General features: G+C 34.7%; 1 protein-coding gene across 5 annotated transcripts in view; it reads left to right on the forward strand.

The window, feature by feature from the left end:
- IMMP2L (inner mitochondrial membrane peptidase subunit 2) overlaps positions 1-21,159 on the forward strand; it is a 409,528-nt gene that overhangs the window by 311,279 nt on the left and 77,090 nt on the right. For all 5 annotated transcript variants that reach the window (XM_014871176.2, XM_088165491.1, XM_088165488.1 and 2 more), the window contains one exon: positions 6,034-6,136. In XM_014871176.2, coding sequence (XP_014726662.1) covers positions 6,034-6,136 — 103 coding nt within the window. The remainder of the gene's footprint in view (positions 1-6,033; positions 6,137-21,159) is intronic.

Here is a 21,159-nt window from a genome sequence, read left to right on the forward strand (position 1 = left end):
AGATGCCCACCAAAGCTGCTTAACACTCTCATCCTTAGCTGGACATGAGAGAGAATGTAGAACAAAAGTCTTGTGGGTGAGGATAAGGGCAAACAGAGATCAGTCACCATCTACCATCGTGGGCAAAATGTACTCAGCTTGGGGAAATTAGTGTATTTTGTTATCAAGCAAATCAGGGTAGGATAATGAGAAATAAATCCAAATCTTTAAAACACCTTCCAACACTCCCTTCTTCCTTGACTCAACTTAACTTTCAAATTTTTCTTCCTCTTCCCCTGCACTGGTGCAGGGGAACGTGGAATGGGTGTAATGATCATTTCATCACACCTCTGCTGCTCCTTCACCCTCAGGGAGAAGACTCCTCACACCCTTCTCCTGTTTGATCTCAGTGTTTCTCTGATGGGACAGTCTCCAGCATAAACTTTTCCGACTTGACTTCTCACACTTAGCATTTCTTCATGAGCTCCAGCATGGGTCCCTTGCAATCAGTGCAGTCCTTCAGGACCAGACTGCTCAAGTGTGGGTCCTCTGCAGGGTAACAAGTCCTGCAGGAAAACCTATTCCAGCATGGATTCCTCTCTCCGTGGGGCCACAGGTCCTGCCAGGAGCCTGCTCTAGAGTGGGCTTCCCTTGGAGTCACAGCCTTCTTCAAGCATCTACTTGATCCAGTGTGGGCTCCTCCAGGGGCTGCAGGTGGATCTCTGCTCCACCATGGACCCCCAGGGGCTGCAGAGGGACAGCCTGGCTCACCAGGAGCTGCACCAGGAGCTGCAGGGGAATCCCTGCTCTGGTACCTGCAACACCTCCTCCTTCTTCTTCACTGGCCCTGGTGTGTGCAGAGCTAACATATGTTATCATTCTCTTGGTGAAATTACCATTGCACAGCAACTTTCCCCCCTTCTTTACTCTGTTATCCCACAGGCCCTACTGCTATTGCTGATGGGCTTGGCCATGGCCAGCAGTGGATCCATCTCGGAGCTGGCCAGCATTGGCCTGTTTGGACCCGGGGGAAGCTTGTGACAGCTTCTCACAGAGCCACCCCCGAACACCTCGTGCTATCAAAACCTGGCCACACAAACCCTATAAACATATACAGCAATTCATGTTGCTTGGAGAAAGTTGTTAAGTATGATAGAGACTACCTATTTTACAACAGAGTCTGTATGTTTGTTTTATCTCCTCTGCAAACAGGACATTATCTACAGTGTCTGTTTGGGATGACACCCAAAGATATGCAGATTGCTGAGACCTTTGGATTTCTCAAGGTCAAATCAAACTGAAGGCAATCGTTCCTCATCCAGCTTAACTGAGCCAAGTTGCTTGCTTTGGCACTGCTACCGCATCCTAAAAAAGCAGATTTTTCTTGCTTGTGGGCAGGTGGTTAGAATACCATATAGAGCTCATTTTTGACTGTCAAGATTGAAATTATTTCTCAGCCAAGGATAGCTATAAGTACATCTGTTAGCTATTAAATTGTGGAGAAAAAAAAACTTTGCAAAGGTTCAAAATGTACCTCATATGTAAGAAAAAAGAAAATCAGAATTTCAGACCAACTTCTGTAAAAATGTCTAAAAAGATAAATGCAATTCCATTATGTTCTGAACAAGAAGATTGCTGTAACTCTGGTAGACCCTGTTCTTAAGCCAATAAAGCTTTAGCTACAGTTTGAGCAACAGAAGCATAGGTGATTATTACTAATGTGTCAAAGATTTCAGTAAAACCTGATTTATGTTTTTTCTCCCACCAGTATGGTTTTTAACAGATGTTTGGATTCTATCTATCAAAATCTGGGTAATTTAATGTCTTTGCCTGTAGTATTGCTAAAGCAAACAATTTAAATGGGAAGAATAAGAGATGTTAAATACTTTTTATTTTTTATTACAAGATAGTAAATTTAAGAAAGTGAAAGACTACTCTTTATTAGTTGAGGCTTTATGAAGTTTAAGAGATTGTTCAGTAATTATGACTCATGCTAATGAACTAGATATGAAATTAACAAATACTAAGTTAGTTATTACTTACAGCAATTTTTCTCTTAAGAATTCATTCAGATATCTTCTAAATTTAATTAAAAACTTAATGTGTGAGAGCTAACAGAGGTCATGGTTACAGTAAATCAGAGAAATTAGTCTAAGGATGCTCAACTAAAAAAGAAAAATAGAAGTTTGCATTGCTTTCAAAATATATTCTATTATTGACTGCAATTCCTTTGTAGCCAAGATGTCTCAAAAGAAATTGATGTAAAATTCCTGATGAGCCAATAGTGCTTTAAATTGATATTTGCCTTGAGGATTTTTAGTTTTGCAGCCATTGCTGAAGAGTGCTAAAAACATTTCAAAGTATTTTTTCACTTTGAATTGCATTTATTTTTCACAGAACTGTTGATCATTACGCTTAAAACTGTTTGCAAGGCTATCCTTAAGAAAAAGGGTCAACAAAAAGGGAGTCAACACTTTTCAAAAATTATGTTTGTTAGTAATTTGGCCTTGTAGGATTGCACAAAAAGATGGACAAGAGTTTTATTTCAGTATGCTCAGATAAAATGTTTAACTTGTGAAACAAATAAATGGTAGTTTGTACATTTAGATCAGGAGCCATATATCCAAAGTAGCACACACATGTGGTCTCTTCCTTGCAATTTAGATCAGAGATTAAAATCTCTGCAGGATTCATGGAAAAGAGGGCCAATGACTAATTTTGACTATTAATCAATTTGGGTTATCTTCTTAGGAGAGAAAACCAAGTTTGTGGATTTATATGTTAAAAATATCAGCATAGTCTTTGCAAGAGTAATTAGAAACAACCTACCATCATGAACCAAACATGGCTTTCTAAAGCCTGTAGTCTGGTTTGATTGCAGGAATACTTTATTGCTGTATTGTGGAGTAACTCAGCAATGAAATTATTTTAAAAATTAAAACCAGTATCAAGAAACAGATGATCCAGTTCACTGTAAGATGAGCCTTTGCTATGTTTTTTTATTAATGCATGCAGTGAAAATAAAACTTTGCTTTCAGACTCCAGAGTGTTCCACAGGACAGTGTTTGCAGTAGTATTGGTAGAGAGGACACAAAGTCCCCATATTTGTCCTATGCAAATACTACAGTAACATTTTGAAGGAATTGTTTTAGGAAAATAGATTTTCTTGACTCTCTTTGGTTCACGGACACTTATTTTTTACAATGTATCTTTTTTTCTCTATTGAGCCTACATGTGGGAAAAATCTGATGGTTTATATAACCCATACATGAAATGGTGGAAGGTTTTACATTTAACTGTTGAGTTTAAGGGATTTATCCATGAAGTAGCACTCCTATCTTCTAAAGTAGACAATTGGAACTGCTACTTTTGTTTCTTTTGCCTTTCTTTTTTTCTCCCCTATTCTCTTAATATGTTTATTAACATTGCAAGTTTTAATTCTGTTTCCTCTAAGTAAAAACTACTTGTGTACAATAATCTGCTTTTTTCAATATGAGAATTTGTATATAATTCCTCTTTAATCACTACAGGAGACTTTATTTTTGCACAATTATAGAAAAATTTTCTGGTTTATAATGCTTATTTCAAAAGTAGAAAAGAAATATGTGTTTACCATGTTTTAGAAATAATAAAAAGTATCAATTATAATTACTGCACTCTGTAATCTTTTTCTTTTGCCTTAAGCCTTAAAGAGCACATTATACATCTGTGTTAAATCCTTAGATCTTCACAGGGTCTCTGAAAACCTTTGCAAGACCTATCCATGCAGACCATTATTTCCTCCAATTTTGTTTCTAAGTACTTATTACAAATCTTTTTTTTTCCCCCCTTCCTCTTAGTGATTTCCCAATCATAATAAAGGAGGAGATTATTTGGGGATAAGAGATTGTGCCTGGTCTGAAACTGAGTCACTAACTGGCCTTTGCCATATTATTTTTCTGACATTTCTGAGGTAAATGTGCCAGCAGAATTAACTTTCAAATCCTTTCACCCATCTGACTAAAATTCAGTCTTGTGCATGAAGTCTGTAAGGGTACAAAATTTTATCACAATATACTCTTGAGTATTCAGGAGGATGAGTGGAAGAGAAAATTAAATATTTTTGAGCTACTGTTTGCCTTTATCACTGATGGAAGAGACCCATTTAATAATTTTTGGAATCATCTAATCAAACAGCAGAATTAATGGACAAGTCTTAACCTATACTTTAAAACATTTTACTAGTAAAATATACCATACTTTATAAAAGAAACTATCAATGACATGAAGCATTATGAAATTTCAAAACATAAATAATTTTATTGTCCAAACTGCATGCCATATCTCTTAAAAAAAAGAAAAAAGGATTTGCATAGTAATAAATAACTTTTTTAGAATAATTGAATTATTATAGCATACTGTTTGTGTTTAGGAAATAATATATTTACCAACTAGGACGGTTTTCCATTTTTGTTTTGAATGGTTTAGGAATTTAGTCTTGAATAATGTGCAATATAGAACTGTTCTAGAAAAAAGGAAGATCAATCTTTTTCTTTTCTGCAAATAAGCTATTATTTTTTCAGCTTTCAGCGAAAGTACATGTAGAATTCCATTAGAATATAGTACTGGAATGCTCATCCCTTTAGCTGCCAAAAAAATAGCTGTTTGAAAAAGGATTACTCAGATTTCGTGACTTGCAAATAAAGTAATTATTATTTTTATTTGACTAATATCGTCAAAAATTAATAAAATGTGCTTTTAAAGATTCTTTATTCATCTAATATTTCATGGCCTCCAGGTTATTGATTAGCTTGTCCTTTTCACACATTCACCCTCCTCCCCAACCAAAACAAACCTCCCCAAACTCCTTTTTTTTCATTTTGACTTGTGAATATCCCTGATTAGTGCTGTTGCACAGTTCAGCTGAATCTCCTGGTGAAAATGGTTTTCTCTCTCAGCTTGATTTTTTTTTTTTTACTTTTAGAGTGTGCTCCTTCTGCCTCATGCTCTGAGGGCATATCTTCTAGGCAGTGAAAAGCAATGAGCAGCTGGAGGCAACAAGCTAGATCAAAAGTCTGTTTCTGTCTGTGGACAGACTTATTTATTCAAAACTAAATAAGAGGTATCACTATTCATAGTCCCATCTGTAAATGCTTCATCCTGGTAATAATTCAATGTGCATGACAATTGCTGTCTGGGGTTAAAGCACGACAACTTCTCTGCATGAATGATTGCAGAATAACAGGTCCCATCTGAAAGAAAGCAGAAGTGTGCAGTAGAAGGCAGACTGGCATTATGAAAATGACAGCTACTTGGGGAACTAAATACAGGAATTTTGCATACTCTGCACCTCAGTTTTAGTACTAATCTGTAGTTTGTCATTTTGTAATAATGGGACATGCTGTAGCAGTATGATTTTCTGTAGAGGATGGCATCAATGTCATTTTTCTTCATCACTTGACCTTCTCATAAAGGTTTTTTTTTAAGCTTATCCTGCTTAGGTTGTTACAGCTGAACAAATCCTACCCCCAGGACAGAATAATTGCAGGAATCTATGCTCTGAATCTGAGGCCAGTTCAGATACAACAGTATATTTTTGATGAAGAAAAACAGTCTTAAACAGTATCTTCTGTGTCTGCAACATATGAATGTTCAGTGGTATTTACCTGAGATGAAATCTGATGGTTCAAAATTCTGTTGCTATAGAGGTGTAGTTAATAATCTGTTAATTATATTTAACAGAAAAGTCTCTTCTTCCTTTCTTCTGTTGTGATTTCTGACGAAACAATGCAGTAAACAGGCCCTGATAGTGCAACCAGCTCATATAAAATTTTTTATATATTTTGAACTTGAGTTACACTCTTGAAGTCCAAAGGACTTCTGTGCAGGTAGTTTTTAGCTGGTGCTGAGCTGTATGCAGGGCCAAATTCCAAACCCAGAAATATGTGGATTTTCCTAACAAAACGATGTTGACTTTGGTGGTTTTTGTTTGCATTTTTGTTTTGGGGTTTTTGGGTGGTTGTTTGTTTATTTTAAAAATCTTTTTAACTAACCATTTTTTCCAATTCTACTTAGAACCATTGGATACAAAAAGAAGTATGTGAAAGTTCCACATGGTCATATTTGGGTGGAAGGGGATCACCATGGACACAGCTTTGACAGCAATGCTTTTGGTCCTGTAAGTCGATTCTCTGTATGTCACCCTTTGCAACTGAAAAACTGTGCATATGTGAAACACAGTGAGCATGAATTGATTGTGATTGTAGTTTTATTATTTTTGTGAGAATTATTAAGCTTTATAAAATATCTTGGTCAGTGGATATTGAGCTTTTTCTTAGCTATTCTAAAAAGAATAAAGATTTATTTCGATTCCCCACATGGAAGGAGATGTGGTAGATATTTTAAATTTGAAGGGATATACTGGAATTGGAGCCAGAGGGTGAGCCAGCTCCCTGTAGCTGGCAGATGCTCCCTGAGGACGTTTTGCCAGCTGATACAATTTGGAATGATTCCCTCCTGGGAGCTTTGTCTTGCTTTAGTGCCAACGCTGGGATAAAGAATTGGGAAACTGTAACCATGCTTAACAAGTGTTAACTGGTAAATTGGTAAGTGGACAATAGTAGAGATATTTCAAAACTGTTTCCCAAAGTAAATATTTAAATTTTGTTTGCATATTGAATGAAAAGAAAATGTAACCTATAAAATCTGTTTCTTGATGGGTAAAAGTGTGCATCTTTTCCTCAGGAGGACAGTAAATTCTTTCTCTGAACTCTGATTTTGTTTTAGTTTTGCCTTTGTTGCGCTTTGTATGGATTCTTGTTCTTGTTTTAACTTCATCTAGCATGAAGGAAATAGTTGCATATACTGTTTCCTGCTGTGGAAATACAAACTCTTTTAGCCCTATTCCAGTTTTTCTCTCTTTTAAAGAGAGAATATTTCTCTCATGTTATTTTAAAGCCCACTGTTTGTCACGGGGAAGCTGTCAAGATTGAATTTTTCTACCCTTATGCATTTCACATCTATTTCGTACAGAAGTCATCCCACTGACTAACTGACTTAATGGCAAGAAGGACCTTATGAGTTTGTCTGGCTTCTTGAAGTTTAGCCCAATTATTAAATAGAAATAATTTGTTCTCAGGAAATAATACAAAATAGGCTTACTGTCTGATTTGCAGTATGTAATGGTGATACCTTCTTTTAGTTTGTCTCACTTGTTTTATGCTTGTATTTCTTGCCGTTTTTCATTATTATTTTCCTTCTACTATCTTCTAAGATTTCCAACATCTCGTTTTAGACATTCTTTCCTGCAGAATTAATTCAATCTATCCTGTGCAGGTATCTCTTTCCTCCCTTAGTAAGCTTTTCTCTGTCACTCTCTGTTCTCAACATAAATCTTAGTCATAAAGCCACTAATCTTCTTTTCACTTACAAATATATTGCCAATGTAGGCTCAGAGCATAAAGAACCTTTAGCAGTTGGACATTGGTTTCAGATTTATAGCAGCACACACAGAAATTCATACCAGATAAAATCCTCAAGGTAGGCACCGTGCAGCTTTCATGCAAGATAGAATGTTGGGGTAAATCTAAATACCCCCTGATTTTTGCTCAATTTACTGTTGTTTATAAATATTAGTAAATCCCCTTCACTAGGCTTTGACCTCACATTAAACATCAATTGTTAGCTAACATCAGATAGTATGTCAGTTTTCTTATAGAATGGCACTTTTGAGACTAGCAGGATAGGTTTTGACTGTGAATTCTTTATATTTCTGTGGGAAGAATGACCTTTGTATTGCTTTGATGAATACATTATGGGCAAGTCAGCTGTAAATAGGTATTTTCCTCTCAAATTAAGTTAGAACAACAATCACTGAATGTAAGCAGAAGGGGCAGAAGAGATCACAGGGTTTGAAAATAGCTTCAGAATAATAAAATATAGAAATTTCTTGTCTGTAGAAGAAAATGGAAAGTGTATTTAGAAGGACATGCTGCACTCCAGGTTCTTTTCATCACATGTAAAATTTTAGGTTACTGGGACACTTTCTACTGCTCTTTTTACTCTGGAGATTATTTGCACGAGTGAATTAAAATATTAAAATCATTCTTTCGAGCCATTCAGAAGGTATGTACTTTGAAAAAAAACTTCTCTCATAAAACTGCAGCAGTGGTAAGGAACAGACATGGTAGGACGTGGACATTTTTTTCTCTCTTTGTTACTATATAGGTCACTTTAGACATTAGGTTAAACATTATGTTTGTCACAATTCTGACTTTCAAAATGATGTTTTCTTTGATCAAAAGATGCAGGAGAAATAGTGGGGGGTTGTGTGGACTGTGTTGTAAGCTACCATTTCTTCTGTTCTCGTGATCATATAGTAGAAAGATATTTATAGTGCAGATAGACGCAGTAATGTTTTGTAGATGAACTCAGTGAGTTACATGGGGCATAAAAGGAAATGATGGAAAACCAGATTGAGAACAGATGTTAGAATAATTTTTTTCTCTAGGAGAATAACAATATGTGTAATGGCATAATGGGTTAGGTTTATAAAGCAAAAACCCTGATACCAATCAAGTTCTAAATTAAACGCACCTTTGGAGAGATATGAATTTCTAAACTGTAAAACTTGGCCTGATTAAATTGTGTTTATTTAGTTCATAAAAATGTTTTAAAATAAATAATATATTGTTATTGCATGGTTTTATAGGACTAAAATTGAATTTTTCAAGAATAGACACATATTTTCCTGAAGTGTGTAAATAAAATGAAAATGTTTAAACTAAGATTTGTAAAGGTTTTCTATTTCTTTCTGCGTAATTGTGGTCTTTGAATGAAATTAATACCTTAACTGATATAAAAATAACAGTGTATCTATAGTGAGTGCCGAATTAGAAATGCTATTAACTTTGTGTATGATCAAAATTTAAATATCAATTACCTTTCCTTAATATGGGACTAAATTAATTAGTTCATGGCTATTTTGTACATTGTCTTTTTAAAAATGCTTTGTGTAATACTGAATGGCAGGGGATGCATAAGACTATTGCTTTACTACTGATGTGTTTCAGATTTGGAAATCTGTCAGCTATTCATAAGAGTAAAATAGCTCTTTTGAATGGAAGCCAATAAATATCTAGAGAATTTCCATATTTTTACTATTATTTAAGGGGTAAAAAATTCCGTATTGCTGGAATTTTTTTTTTCAGTTACTTAGACTGGGATAGAGATTTCTGTTAAATTGACTGTTGCTGTTTCTAAATTCTGAGTGAAACCAAGCTTTTATAATATTAGGTTAGCATTCCTTATTTGGCATACTACAGAAATGTGATAATGAATACCTTATATAATTAAGATACAACTTTTTGAAGTTTCTTCTTTTTTGTTTTCAGTTCTGGTAATTTTCCTATTTGATGGACCTTTTTACTATGGGCTCTAGTTCAACAGCATAGGAAATATAAAAGTAATGTTCCTGGCTTTCTTAGATCAGAAATGCAGGAGATATTATAAAGAATTGATGAAGTATTATAGTCCTCTGCTACTTCAAATTTCTTAAACGTTTTAAAGGGTTAACTTTATGACAGATCAGGTATTGTCTTTGCTTGCATAGTCAGGATAATATCAGTGTAAATGCAAAGTGACAATTTATATTCTGTGTCCAATATTCTGGTGAAATCATGGGAAAATTCATTATAAACTGTATTTTGTTTAGATTAAATGTTTAGAGCTGGCATCCAGCAGTGCAGAGATGGTTATCCAACCAGAATGTGAGGGTATCTAAGAAACAGTTATTAATAAGTGCATGAAATAACTGGTGTATTCCTGGAAGTGCACATGTGCGGTGAAAAGTTCTCTCCTAATTTAAAAAAAATAAAAGGGGCAAATTTTATCTTATAAGGCTCTTGTTTATATGTTTCCAAATTCCTCCAAGCTGGGGATATGAAAGAGCTTTATAAAATTAGGGCTGCAATCAATGGCAGTCTTTCAGCTGTCGTGTTAAAGATCTGAACAAAAGCTCATTAAAGTCAATGAGTGATTTCTATTGGCTTTAATGACTTTGGATAAAGTTTTTTATGACTTAAGCTTCACAATCCAGTGTAAGGGCAAAATCTATTATCCTCCTTATCTTCCTAGGAAACTTTTGACACAGGTAGGTTGAGTACCTTGCCAAAAACATCTATATTGGCTGATCTGGGTCCCTATCCTAGCACTTTTCCTAAAAATTTATCTGTCTTTAATGTGTTTATTTTCAAAACTAAATCTTGTTGAACCTGAGCCTAGATGTTTTGTTTGACAGAAGGTTTACATTCATAGCTTCAAATGAGTAAATTGCTTTTAGTCAGCATTATTGTAGAGGCTGATTTTTATTTTTACCTATTCTGTACTGTAAATTCATGGAATAAAATATCTGAAAAACATTTCTATCTGTTTAACTACATTTTCATTTAACAGCACAAACCTGTAGACTGTGGCTAGGAAACTATAAACTAAGATGACACTGAACAGAATATACTGACTGTATTAGTTATTTTAATTTGATTTTCAAAGGCAATCATCATTCCTTTCAGCTATAAGATAGGAATGGTTTAACTGTTAACCCTCAATGGGCAAATTCAATTACTAACAGTAGTAGAATGTGGCTTCTTATTTTTTTAGGCTGATCTAGTATTTCTCTCTGTAATTACTTACTGTTAGTGGATACAAGTAGTCAAAAGCAGAAAATAAGAAAATTGCATTAGACAGGAAGTTGAACTGAAATATAACACTTCCAGTGGAGTGCAGAGGTTACTGCTGGTGAAGGATATATTTAAACCAAGATGTCTGCATCTTATGAGAGCACCTCTCCTTCATTTACTCTGTCATCTTTGGAGGGAAGTTCAGTGAACAGTTGAAGGAGGAAGCAAATCGCTTTCTGCCGTTTTGAATTACTTACATAACCACAAACAAAGAATGCCAAATGTCCTAAAAATGCACATCATCTTGGTGATGATCTTGCCATCTGGTGAAACTTTCATGTGTGAGCTATAAACTAGTGCAAGGATTACAGTATCTCCCTGAAATGGAGCAGCCTCTAAGACAAGAGGTGGGGAGAGTTTAACAGCTCACAGCAGTGCACTGAACATCACTGCATCAAATTGCACAATAATGCACATAGCTAGGGCACACTTCCCACAGAGGGCTCTGCCAGGTCTTGAAATACCTGCTGACCTCATTTGTCCCCATACTCCAAACTGCCATTCAAAGAGGCTTAAGACAAATATGTCAACAGTAGAGTACCAAACCCTGGTTTTCTTAGTTCAGAACAGTCAAGAAGAGATAGTCAAGGGTGGCAATACAAAAGTGTGATTTTAACAAGGAAACATTTTTCTGTGCTTACACTCATAAAGTTAATGTAGGTGAGGAAAAGAGTGATGACAAAGTAGTCAGTGAAGGCTGGGGATGACCTACTGGGGACTTGTCTGCATTAACTTGCTGGCAGATGTTGCAGATTCTTCTGTCATCTTTTTGCTACCACTCCCACCAGTGCGCCCTCACTCTGCTGTATAAATGTAGCCTTGGAGTGTGGCATGACTCCTATGGGCCAGTGACATTTCTAGTTCTCTCTTGGGTATTAAAGAAGTAATGAAGCCTGTGTTTAAACAGGATGCATAATGCAAATGTGCATCAATGCCATTTCCATATTATTTATCTCTGGCTACTGGCAAAAATGAAATAGGTGAAACTCTTTACAATCTGAAAAAAAAGACTTTGCATATGGAGCATGAAGTTACCAGTAGTAAATAGCATGGATGCACAGCTTGAACTTGTAAAAATCTATGGTGAACGAAACAGATAGGACATTATGTGTTATGACTGATGATAAATAAAGCTCGAAGGGTAAATATGCTTGTCCCTTTGAGAGAATACTATATGTGAGATGCAAATTGGGATGGTGGCTTTTCTGTGGAGAATGACAATTCACTCCAGGAGCTGCCGAAGGGAAGCCTTGCTAATAAGATTGTGTGGCCTGACTGTCCATTAAATTATCATGGCTAACTGAATTTGCACTATAGGGAATAAAAAGTCCCCTATAGCTGTCCTAATTATTTTGAAAAGTAAAATATTTAGCTTGACTCTAATTTAAACCAATGCATATGGCTGGCTATTATCATGTGACTAAAAGCTCTCAGTTAAGGCTATTTTATTTCTTAGCAGTGGAAAGTTTGCTTTTTGTCTTAGTTATGTCAAATCTTATTTTATGTATTCTAGCTAATTTTCTCTATTACTTGTAAATGTAATTTATTCAGCACTGATAAAGCTTCATCATTCTGCTTATGGAACAGGATTTATGTAACAAATTCAAGCACAATTAATTATTAATGCAAATATTTAGCATTTCTGAATGCAAAAACCTTTATAGAATTTTTCAACCACATTGGAAAGAATGGTAGGCTGAGCCACCTACAGCTGGTTTTGACATCACTTAAATTGAAATTAAGTAGGAAAAATGCTGAAACTGTATTGGATCTATTTAATGAAATATTACAAGAGATCAGAGAGCTGTCAGAATCATGCCATCATTTTTAATTATCTAATTTGAGCAGCTCTGCATTCGAATATAATCATTTGCAAAATCCTGTATACTCCTTCTTCAGTTTCCTTACAATTCTATTTCTCTCAAGTTACTGCTTGAAATACTCTTATATTTGATAATCTTTCTGCAGGATTCATAAAGTTATATTGTCAATATAGAATTTTGAAAAATTACTCGTTTTAATGCATATGAAGCACAAAGGAATCTTTGCTGACTTCTGTATAGTTTAACTGTGTAGGGAATTTTGATTCATGCTGGCATTCATATTAAGATTTGCCAGGACATAATATATATAAAAAAAAAGCTTAATGTACTTATTTCTTTATATTTTTACCTCCTTGGACATGGGTTATTGTCAGAAGCTCAGACAGTGATTACTAAAAAAAGAGTTTAAGTAAAAAAGAATTGTAGGAAATTTTAATTTGCCTGATTTAATTTTTGGATAAGATAAATGCTTTGGTGTAATAAGTGCTCATGTCATTTAAGGTCCTAATACTAAAATAAGACTATTTTACTCTAGCACCTTGTTTACATGATTGCACATCATGGAAGGTTAAAAATGTGTATTTGTATGGCAGTGAATGTGCACATCAATGTGTATGTATTTATTTGCAAGTGTATGTTTATTTAATCTAGAAGCAAAGCATTATTGAAGCATGATGGATAGTGTGCCAGTACTTCAATGAGTTATTTGAGGGATGTTTTCCACCCACTCGGTGCATGTGCAGTCAGGGTAGTGTGCTTTGGGATTCCCTGCAGCAGAGTTGGTAAATGAGCCCTGTGGAAGGCCCCTGTGACAGACACACCTGTGGCACACACGCAGAGGTTCAAGGACAGGGTTTGCTCAGCCTTGGGTGGGGGAAGCTGCAGGGAGACATCACTGAGCTCTGCACACTGCCTGGGAAAGGCAGGGCCAGACTCCTCTGAGACACAGAGTCCTGGGACAGGAGACAACAGGCACAGCACTGGAAGTACTGAACAGACATTAGGATATTTGTTTTCTTTTTTCATTGTGGCCAAGTCATGCATTGGTTACTGAAAAAGTTAGGAAGATCTCCATTTCTGAAGATAGTAAAAATATCTGCCTGGAGAGCCCTGGGCAACCTGAATTGGCTGAATCGTCCCTCCCATATAGGAGGTTAGACAAAGCAATCTCCAGATGTCCCTTCCTACCTATATGTCTGGGCATAAAGGAAAATTATTTTTATTTTGCCAGTAAACTCTTTTATTTAGCATATAGGACAGTAAACTGACAAAAGTTATGTGTTAACACTGATGGAATCACATTTATAAAGAGAGAGAATATAGTAAATTTACTTTTCTGTTGATGCAGTCTCTCAGAGGATTATCAAGAGTGTCAAATTACATTTTAGACTGTACAAAGATTTCTTTGCAAAACTATATTTGTAGTCCCTCTTTTCTAAAATGAATAGTTTGGAAAATATACTAGATATCATGAATTTTCCTAACCTGGCCATATCTAAAGTCCAGCCTAAGCAGAGAAGAAAAGAATTCCTCAAAAATCAGCAGCAAACATTTTTTTTCTTTTTTCTTATGCAGTACTTCAAACCTTATAGGTGTGTTATGGAGCAAATAAAAATATTTTATTTGAGCTAAATCTGATTTGGACTAGGATCCTGATCTTGCAAACTTTTGTTTTATATATTTTATGTCTATAGGATCTTCTTGATAAAGTCAAAGGCCTGCATGTTTCAGACTGCTTGTCTTGTTTATATGATGTCTTTTCTCCATCTCTTATTTTGAAAAACTTAATAAATGAAGAACCCTAGTTCAAACTGAATCATATTGCTGATTCTGGTTTTGACAGCTGATTCAGTAATAAATTAAAATTTTAATTAAGCAGAAATTTTGCTATTAAATAATTTAATTCTTGATTGCTCTCCAAGCAATCAAAGCATTTTACAAACTGTGTGGGCTTTTTTTTGAAAAATATAGTTGTAATGGACAGATATTTTTTTAAATTTCAAACTGTAAAAGTATAGAATTAGTTCTCTGATGAACATAATCATTGTCTTGTCAGAGAAACATTTACATTGGTAGCAAAATTTTAAAGTTGTTTGTTCTCTCTTTCACTGCAGGAGAGACAAATAAGAATAATTCTTCAGAGATAATTCCCATAGAATGTTACATTTGGTGAGAGGGATAATGCCTACTAACAGCGTAACAAATATGTTTGCAAAACATATCATAAAATATATTCCTCTTCCCTTGATTGGTATTTGAGATAATGTTACTTAATTAAAGTTGGGTATAGTTCTTTTAATTTACTTGCTCTGAGGATTTGGGCACTGCAGATTAGCATCTATTAGGGTTTGAAATTTTATGTAGATTTTAATTAAGAGCTCCTGTAACTCAATGTCAGATTCAGGAACTAGCACAGTTTTAGTTCTTCTTTTGTCAGTCTAGAGATTTACAAAAGAGTTCTGTATAACAGGAAAAGTGGTATTATTAGCAGCATGAAGTAACAATAACTCCATGGTAGTTCCTCTGTAGTTAATACACAGGGCATACTCTTTCACATATGCACCATTTATGTGGCCAAAATGTATGTCCTGATGGAATTATTGAAAATGTGTTTAATTGCATTTGATGCAAATCAGAAATCTGCCATGTGATCATCAGCCCTCTATGGTCATGAGGATAAGTCCCATGTAAACTCTTGATTGTAAACCTTGATAAGAATGCCTGCAAGCTGCAAGATCTCTTATTCAATACCACATTTTCTAATTGCAAAATTTCATTTTTACCCCAGGTAATCTATCCGAATATAATTTTAAGAAATGGTGTTCTGAAATATGTATGCATTAGATCTGTCTCTTCTTCCATGCAATATATATTTTCTTGAAGTTGGGAGACTTGATTACAAGCTTAGGAGTTTGTTAACTTGTACACCTCATGTTTGTGAGATATCACTTGTTGAAATGAGAGCAGGAGGAAACAGTAGTAGTTAACATGATGTGATGACAAGATATATTTCTTTCCTAGCAAAGATATAAATCTGAAGATGATGAACAATTTTCACTCTAAATCATGGGTTATTGATCAATAATTGATCAATAATTAGAAAGAATGAGGAAGAAAGAAAGAAAAGACAATTCTAAAATTCTGCAAAATAATACTTCCACTTCTAGTTGAAGTCATGCAATTTTAGTAATGAAAATCTGTCAGCATCAGTCAAACTAATAAGAAAAAAAAGTCTTTCAGTAATCTCTGATGGTAAAATGAATTATCAGGTATTTTCTGGATGAGTCACTCCATGCTGTTTCTTAAGAGCAGAGTAAATGGGCTCCACAATGATTTTATAGCCATTGGATTAATGTATATGTAGGGGTACTTAAGCAAAGGAGGTAGAGCTTTTTAAAACCTTTAGTCAACACTGCCAGAGTTATTATTTGTAGAATATAGCTTTGACTTGGTACACAACCAAGATAGGAAAGCAAAGAGCTACAAACCTTCCCAATTTTTCTTTTGGATCACCTTAGAAGGACTCAGGTTTTTTTGTAGTTTAGCCAGTCAGAAATTTTAAAGCTAAAAGCTCATCTTCCTTCTACTAAAAATGCACAAAAGAAATTACAGAAAGTTTAAAAGTACTATAATTTTAGCAGTTTAGTATTTTCAATTCTGTATTATGCCCAATCATATTCACATATTTTCATTTTATGCAAATTCAAATTCCGGTTTAATTTGCAACTTATTAAAAACCAGGATTTGTATCATTTAGATGCCAAAATAACAGACTCTGGACTACTCTGTAACAGATGTGAAACTGATATCCAACACTGAATTTTGGCCATATACACACTATCTCTAATGAAAGCCAGGGGAAGCCTGTGACCAAAACAAGATGTAATACACTGAAAAATGAGAGGGATCAGAAGAAGTGACTTCCTACAAAATTCCCCATGACTGCTCTTTGGCAGGTTATAGCTCCACCTAATGTAATGATCACCTTCACATTTCAGAGGCTTTGGCAGGTAGAAAGAGCCCATCAGCTGATGTTTTTTACAATTCTAGTGATTAGACACAGGCATTCCAGTATCCATTTTTTTTCAAGACTTATAATTCTATTACAACCATGAGACCCTAATTGAAATGTATGCTTCGAAATGCTGTTAATGCAGGTTTCCACACATAGGATAAGTCAGAAATATCTGTGTTACTCTTCCAGACTGAATAATTAAAAAATGGACATGTACTTTGGAGTGAAATTAGGCACGCTCCCCCCAAAGTTCTGATATTGTTGCAACCGCCGTGTTCTCCGTATCCTCAAGCTGTGAACAGATATAACACTCCCCTTTGACAAGCTCAATATACTGTTTCCTCTCAGGCGTGCATGGTTTTCTGGTAAGTCCTGTAGTACAGGACATAAGAAACTGTTTCATACTTTTGATATCTGCACTCAAATATGCTGTTAAGTCTTATGTATTGTCAGAGGAATTTTAGAGGCACTCAGAGTTCTGCATGGATCAGTGAAAGCATCAATTCAAAACATTCCTTAGTTAATATAAGATCTGATTATACTTAGTGAGTGGAGCCATGTAAAGAATAAATCTAATTTCCACAGTTATTAAAATGTTTGTAATATCAGAGTGAATTTTTGTTCACATCAATTTTCAAAGAAACCATTGTATTTTGAATTAAATAATTTGATAGTATTACAAAGCAATTAGCTTTTAAATGAAAAATATTTAGATTGAACAAGACAAAAAAATGGTAATGAAGAATAAACTCTTCATGTTTACACTTAATGATGTGAGTTAGGAAGAATGGTCCTTTAGTCACTTTGGATCCCATTCAGAACTGGCTTACATCTTCCTGCTGTTAGGTTCTCTGAGAGAGCTTTCCTGTAAATCTTTCATAAGTCCTTTTCTGTTGTCACAGCATCTCAGTTTCAAGAAGCAGTCGTGGTAAATGCATTTGTTTAAAATCTACAGTTCATAGTTTCCTTATCCTACTGAGTGCACTACTAGCACCATTAGTTGTGCACATACCAGTGCAAAATAGGTGTGTTTGTACAGTGGAAACTTGTTCAAGAAATGGATTTTAGTACTTAAGTTAGAAACAAAGTTTGTATCAAAAAGCTCATATCTCTTCCCTTATATAAATATTCACTCTTCCCTTCCAAATTTGTTCAAAACTGTGTGCTTTGCAATGTGCATAGAAAAAGATATAACTCACATAACAGTAGAAGAAAATCTTGTATTTCTGTTGTAGCATTCATCTCACGTTTGAACTATCTTCTTTAAAAAAGAAAATAATAAAGATACTGTCTTGATCATTTATATTTACATTTGCATGCAGTGTGCTTTGTATGGAAGGCTTATTTTACATCTGTTTTAGTTTGAAGTTTCAAGAAGTACTGCAGCTTGAAGTAAGTCATGCAGTAGAAGATTATAAAATAAAATAGAAGATTATAATGGGATATTCTATCTTCCCTGGTTTGCTTTTAGAGTTCTCTCTTGGCACATTTTACACAAATTAATTTGACAGTAACAAAAACTAAAAAGGTATTTGGATTACTTCAGCAGTAAACTAGCAACAGAGCCATGTCATTTCAATTTATCACTTGTCTTTAAGTGTGAGAAACCTTGGTGCTTCATCACATTCAAATAGATTGCTTATATATAGAAAAAAGCTGCAGACTTCACAGAGAGGGAAAAAAAATATCAACTGCCAGCTGAGCTTTCACATTCTCCCTGACTTGCAAATTTTTTAGTGAATCTCACATTACCTGAAGTAGAACAGCATAGTAACCTTAGTTTTACCCCTGTTACTATGTCTCAAGTTATTAGGGGTTTATCTGTCAAAAAGAGCTCTGGCCCTAACAGCACACTGGGCCTTTGAAATTATAACCTGAGAGGCAAATCTTGTGAAAACAAACTTAACCTCTACAGTTAGCTTTTATCCTACTAGCATAAATCTGTGTTTCTTGGTACACTGAAGAAAACAGGGTTATACAGAAAAAGAGAACATGCTCTTATTCAATGATGCTTGTACACACATGTTAAAAACAAAAGGAAAAAAAATTAAAATACAAAAGATTGAAAATAGAAGTTTGTATCTTTTTGTGTGATATGTTCTACAGATACTGAAAAGTGGAGATAGGCTAGACAGATGATACATTATAAAGTAATTGTTAAAAAAAATGCAGATATTCTTTGAGTAATCTTACCTCCAGGAATCTTATGTGTGTAAGTTCAGAAAGAAAGAAATGCAATTTTTTCTAGTGTTTCAAATCTGAAGTATTTCCCTTTTATTTTGGTAAAAAAATGTGAGGTCAGAGCAGACATACTATTTTTACAGAATCCAAGATTTAATGATTGATTTATTGAAAATCCAATGTAATTTATTATGTTTAATTAAAGAACTAGCCACTTATAATCTAAAAAGCCCCAGTGAATGAATTCTTCCAACTCAATGATAAATATCTATGTAAAATGAACTTAGTAAACAACGTCAGCATAATCTTTATTTCAGATTATATTCCTTTTTTCTACAGGACTTAATAATATGATGCTACATGTGCTAGTTTTATTATTGATCATTATGGTCTTGTGCTCTTGATAGTGTCTTGCTGCAGAAACCAAGACTAGTGAAACAAAAAGTAGTAATAGTATAACACCTTTAGGTTCAACAAAGCATTGATACAGTGGATAAAAATAAGGTTTGATTATTCTTCAGAGGCGTTTTCCTTGTCAGAATACCTGGGCTCTTTTTCTGAAAAGTAAGCTCTATAATCTAAGGAGAAATAGCTGTTTACCAGATAGTACCAGATGCCAGTAATATCTGGGAAAGATTCAGTTACCTTGGGAGTAAAAACATTAACTTTATTCTTCTTTCTGAATTCCACTTTAAAACCTGTATTCTTAGGTCTCTAGAGACAGTCCCAATTGCCATTTAAATGCATGTATTTTAAATGAGATTCATAAGGGACTAAATCTATCAAAGTTTCCTATGAAAAAGAATTGAAAGATGCTTCTTATAGGTTGTGAAGTAAAGAATTAAATTGTATCTTTAAAATGGAATGGTGCCAGCTTTCTGGAGACTAATTTAAACTTTTCATACAATAAGCATTACATAGTATTAAGACAGGTAGCTGTAGATTTCATGGCTTCACTGCAACAAAGGGTAATGTGTTTTCTTCATTGAATTTGGAATAGGACAAAAGATACGTAATCTTTTCATTATTTTGAAATTTTGGTAAAAGTCTAAATTAGAGTCCAATATTAACAGGGCTTTCAGTGGCACCACAGCGATGACATTAAGCAATCTCTTAGAAATTTCTGTTCTATATAAAGGATACCTTCCACTTTAAAAAAAAATTACATACCTCCTAGAGGTCTGGGACATTTGCAACAGCTTTATTACCTAAATCAGGTAAAAAATCTCCAAACCTTTGGTAAGCTAGAATGGGTATATGTTGTGTTTGGTCTGAACAGTATGTTAAAGTATTAAAAACTTGGGAAACATCTTGTCTTTGGGAGTTTTGCCAGGGTCAGTGATGTCAGGACTTCATCCCACAGCAGGATTTTCCTGCTAATGCTGGGCTGCAGACTTATGGCCACAGACTGTCCCCAGCAAGGGACAGCCCATGGCTCTCCCAGCAATGCCTTTCTCCAGCCCCTGCCACGCTCCATCTGTCCAGGGCTGGCAATGTTTGCAGAGAAAGAGATCATATCTTTGTCATACAACCATGCACCAGAAGATTCTTATTCCTGTGTCATATTTAAAGATTTCCTCTGATATTCTGATGTTGTTTTGTGGCATGTAAATGCTAAATAGATTAGCAGAGCTAATCTTTCCATTTGTATAGTAAGAACCAACCTGTCCTTCAAACCACCATAGTCAGAAGTAGCACTTTGCCAGTGAGGAACATCTCTCAGTAACTGGGGTAATTCTAAAACTCATAACTGATCTCATGTTTTAACACTAAGAAAAGGATTGCATACCATAAATGGAATACCTTTTTCTCAGTTGTGTATGTGAAAATGCTTGTGGTTTCTGAACTGTTGGTTATAATTCACAGCCTCTGTGTATCGCAAGCTAAAATTGAAAATAGCCAGCAAATTGCAAATACATTTGTTAGATAGGTACAATTTGAAGCATGAAACAATAAACGGGAAAGTCTCTTGGGGTTCTGGGTAATTCACCAGAAATACACTTAGTGTGGCATTGCTAATCCAGTTATGTAAAGAGGAAAAGTAATTGCTAAAAGTAACAACTTTTATTAGGCTGCCTGAATAAAATGCACAAAGAGCCTTTTAGAAAAAATGCTTTTTTTTTTAATTTAAAAATTTTAATTGTCATAAAACAAATTCCTTTTTTTTCCAGTTTGATTATGCCTTTTGTTTTATTTTCACTCCTAATTTCACTCCTAATTGTTCTATGAGCAGACACTTTTTCACACTTAGACTGGGGTAAGGTTTGCAGAATTGTTTGCTATTAAGTACAAAAACGTCTTTCAGACCCCATACAATCTCATCTAGTTTAATATTTTACTCATCCTAACTTTTTTTTTTTTTTTTAAATAAACTGTATGAATACTCATGGCCACATTTTTTATTGATCATCTGAACAATCCTAGATGCATTTGAAAGGATTACTCT

Source organism: Sturnus vulgaris, chromosome 5 (assembly GCF_052056855.1).
Source record: "Sturnus vulgaris isolate bStuVul1 chromosome 5, bStuVul1.hap1, whole genome shotgun sequence".
Lineage (NCBI taxonomy): Eukaryota > Metazoa > Chordata > Aves > Passeriformes > Sturnidae > Sturnus > Sturnus vulgaris.